We start from the raw sequence: 1,542 nt of genomic DNA, 5'->3' as shown, positions 1-1,542 counted from the left end.
AGTGCACGGTGCAGTGGAAGAGGGAGTTGCGGTCCTCCCGGGTGACGTGGGCGAAGAGGGTGCTGCTCACCGTGTACAGCCCGCTCGACTCACGGGTCAGCGTGGCTGAGATCTTCACCACTACAGGGGACACAGCTGCTGTTCCAGCCTGTGGGGAGGCCACCGGAGAGCGGAGGGCTCCCCTGGGAGCACAGGGCTCCTTCGGGTGGCCACAGGCTGCCAGTCCCCAGCCGATGAGGCCCTGGACACAGCACAAGTGCCCCAGCCCCTCTCCTGAGCAGGCAGGTGCAGTTCCCCATCCCCAAACTCACTGTTCTCCTCCGGCTGCAGCTGCTCCCCATTCTTGTGCCAGGTGATGTTGGGGGGTGGGAAGCTGTTCCTGCTCACACAGCGGGCAATCTGCAGCAGCAAAGAGAGTCTTGAGCACGGGGCACCCCCATGGGGAGTGGGGAGCCTGGCATGGCTGGCAGGCCTCCTCCCTCTCCTCACCTGCGGGATGTCACTGCTGTGCACAGAGATGCCTCCTGGGTTGGCCACGATCTCAGGGGCCTCGGGGACCTCTGGAAAGAGAAGTCACCCCAAGTGTATTAGGAGGGACGGGATGGGGTTCCCCACCAGCCCCACTGAACAGATGCATGGCCGTGCTGCCCTCCTGCCCCATCACTCACTGTAGACGTGGAGCTCAGTGCGGTTCTCGCCCATGCCGTGGCTGCCTGCCTCGACCTGGCATATGAAGGTCCTGGCATCCTGCACCGTCACCCTGCTGATGGAGAGGGCCTTGTCCTCCCCCACCGATAGCCGCCCCTTGTAGTCCGTGTTCTCCTCCAGGATCTTGCCGCCCGTGATGCTGCACAGGCTCACCCGGTTGCTGCGGTCCATCTGCAAGGTGAGGGACCAATGCCAGGCTGACAGGGAGCCCAGAAGAAAGCCCCAGGCTAGCTGCCACCCCAGCCCACCACCCACTGCTCCTCTTCCAGGCCACCACTCACATAGGACCAGTTGATGTAGGTGTAGGAACCGTTTCCAGGGATGTAGAAGTTGCACTCGATCCTGGCTGTGCCCCCACTCTCCACTTCAACTACCGCCGGCATGGAGACCTCCAGCTTGCTGGCTGCAGCTGTGGGACAGAGCCAGTCAGGGGTGGAAAGCACGGGGAAGCCCCAGTGTCTGGGCCAGCAAGGGAGCCGAGCCCATCCTGTCCCCGTCTCCATCCCCTGAAGGGCATAGGGCAGAGCCATGTCCTGTGTTGGCACCCCCCAGGCACCATGTCCCAGCCCAGCGGGAGTGCCAGCCAGGAGCAGGGCCCCGCTCCTACCGCCACGCTGCTTTCTGCATCCACAAAGAGCCCACGGGATCAGGCCACCAGCCCTGTCCCCAGAGAGGGGACAAAGCACTCCATGCTCGCACCACCAGTCTCCCCAGGACACCCAGAGCCAACCACCCACCCACCTCACTGCTGTTGCAGTCCCAGCCAGACCTGCCCTCCTGGCGGCATCCCAGCCTTGCTGAAATGGGCAACAGGACCTCAGAGCCTCCAATTCC

General features: G+C 63.8%; 1 protein-coding gene across 1 annotated transcript; it reads right to left on the bottom strand.

Annotated features, from left to right (window-relative positions):
• Window positions 1-7: 7 nt before the first annotated feature.
• LOC104463312 (cell surface glycoprotein MUC18-like) lies at window positions 8-1,117 on the bottom strand (the record flags this gene model as incomplete). Its single annotated transcript, XM_010075585.1, is given in 6 exon segments — window positions 8-120; window positions 312-399; window positions 490-560; window positions 669-841; window positions 843-879; window positions 983-1,117. Coding segments are annotated over 6 exon segments (617 nt in total), but the record flags the coding sequence as incomplete, so codon positions are not given.
• Between the last annotated feature and the right edge of the window lie 425 nt (window positions 1,118-1,542).

This window comes from Pterocles gutturalis, unplaced genomic scaffold (assembly GCF_000699245.1).
Source record: "Pterocles gutturalis isolate BGI_N339 unplaced genomic scaffold, ASM69924v1 scaffold36237, whole genome shotgun sequence".
Taxonomy (NCBI): Eukaryota; Metazoa; Chordata; class Aves; order Pterocliformes; family Pteroclidae; genus Pterocles; species Pterocles gutturalis.
This window is presented reverse-complemented; position numbering and strand designations above follow the sequence as displayed.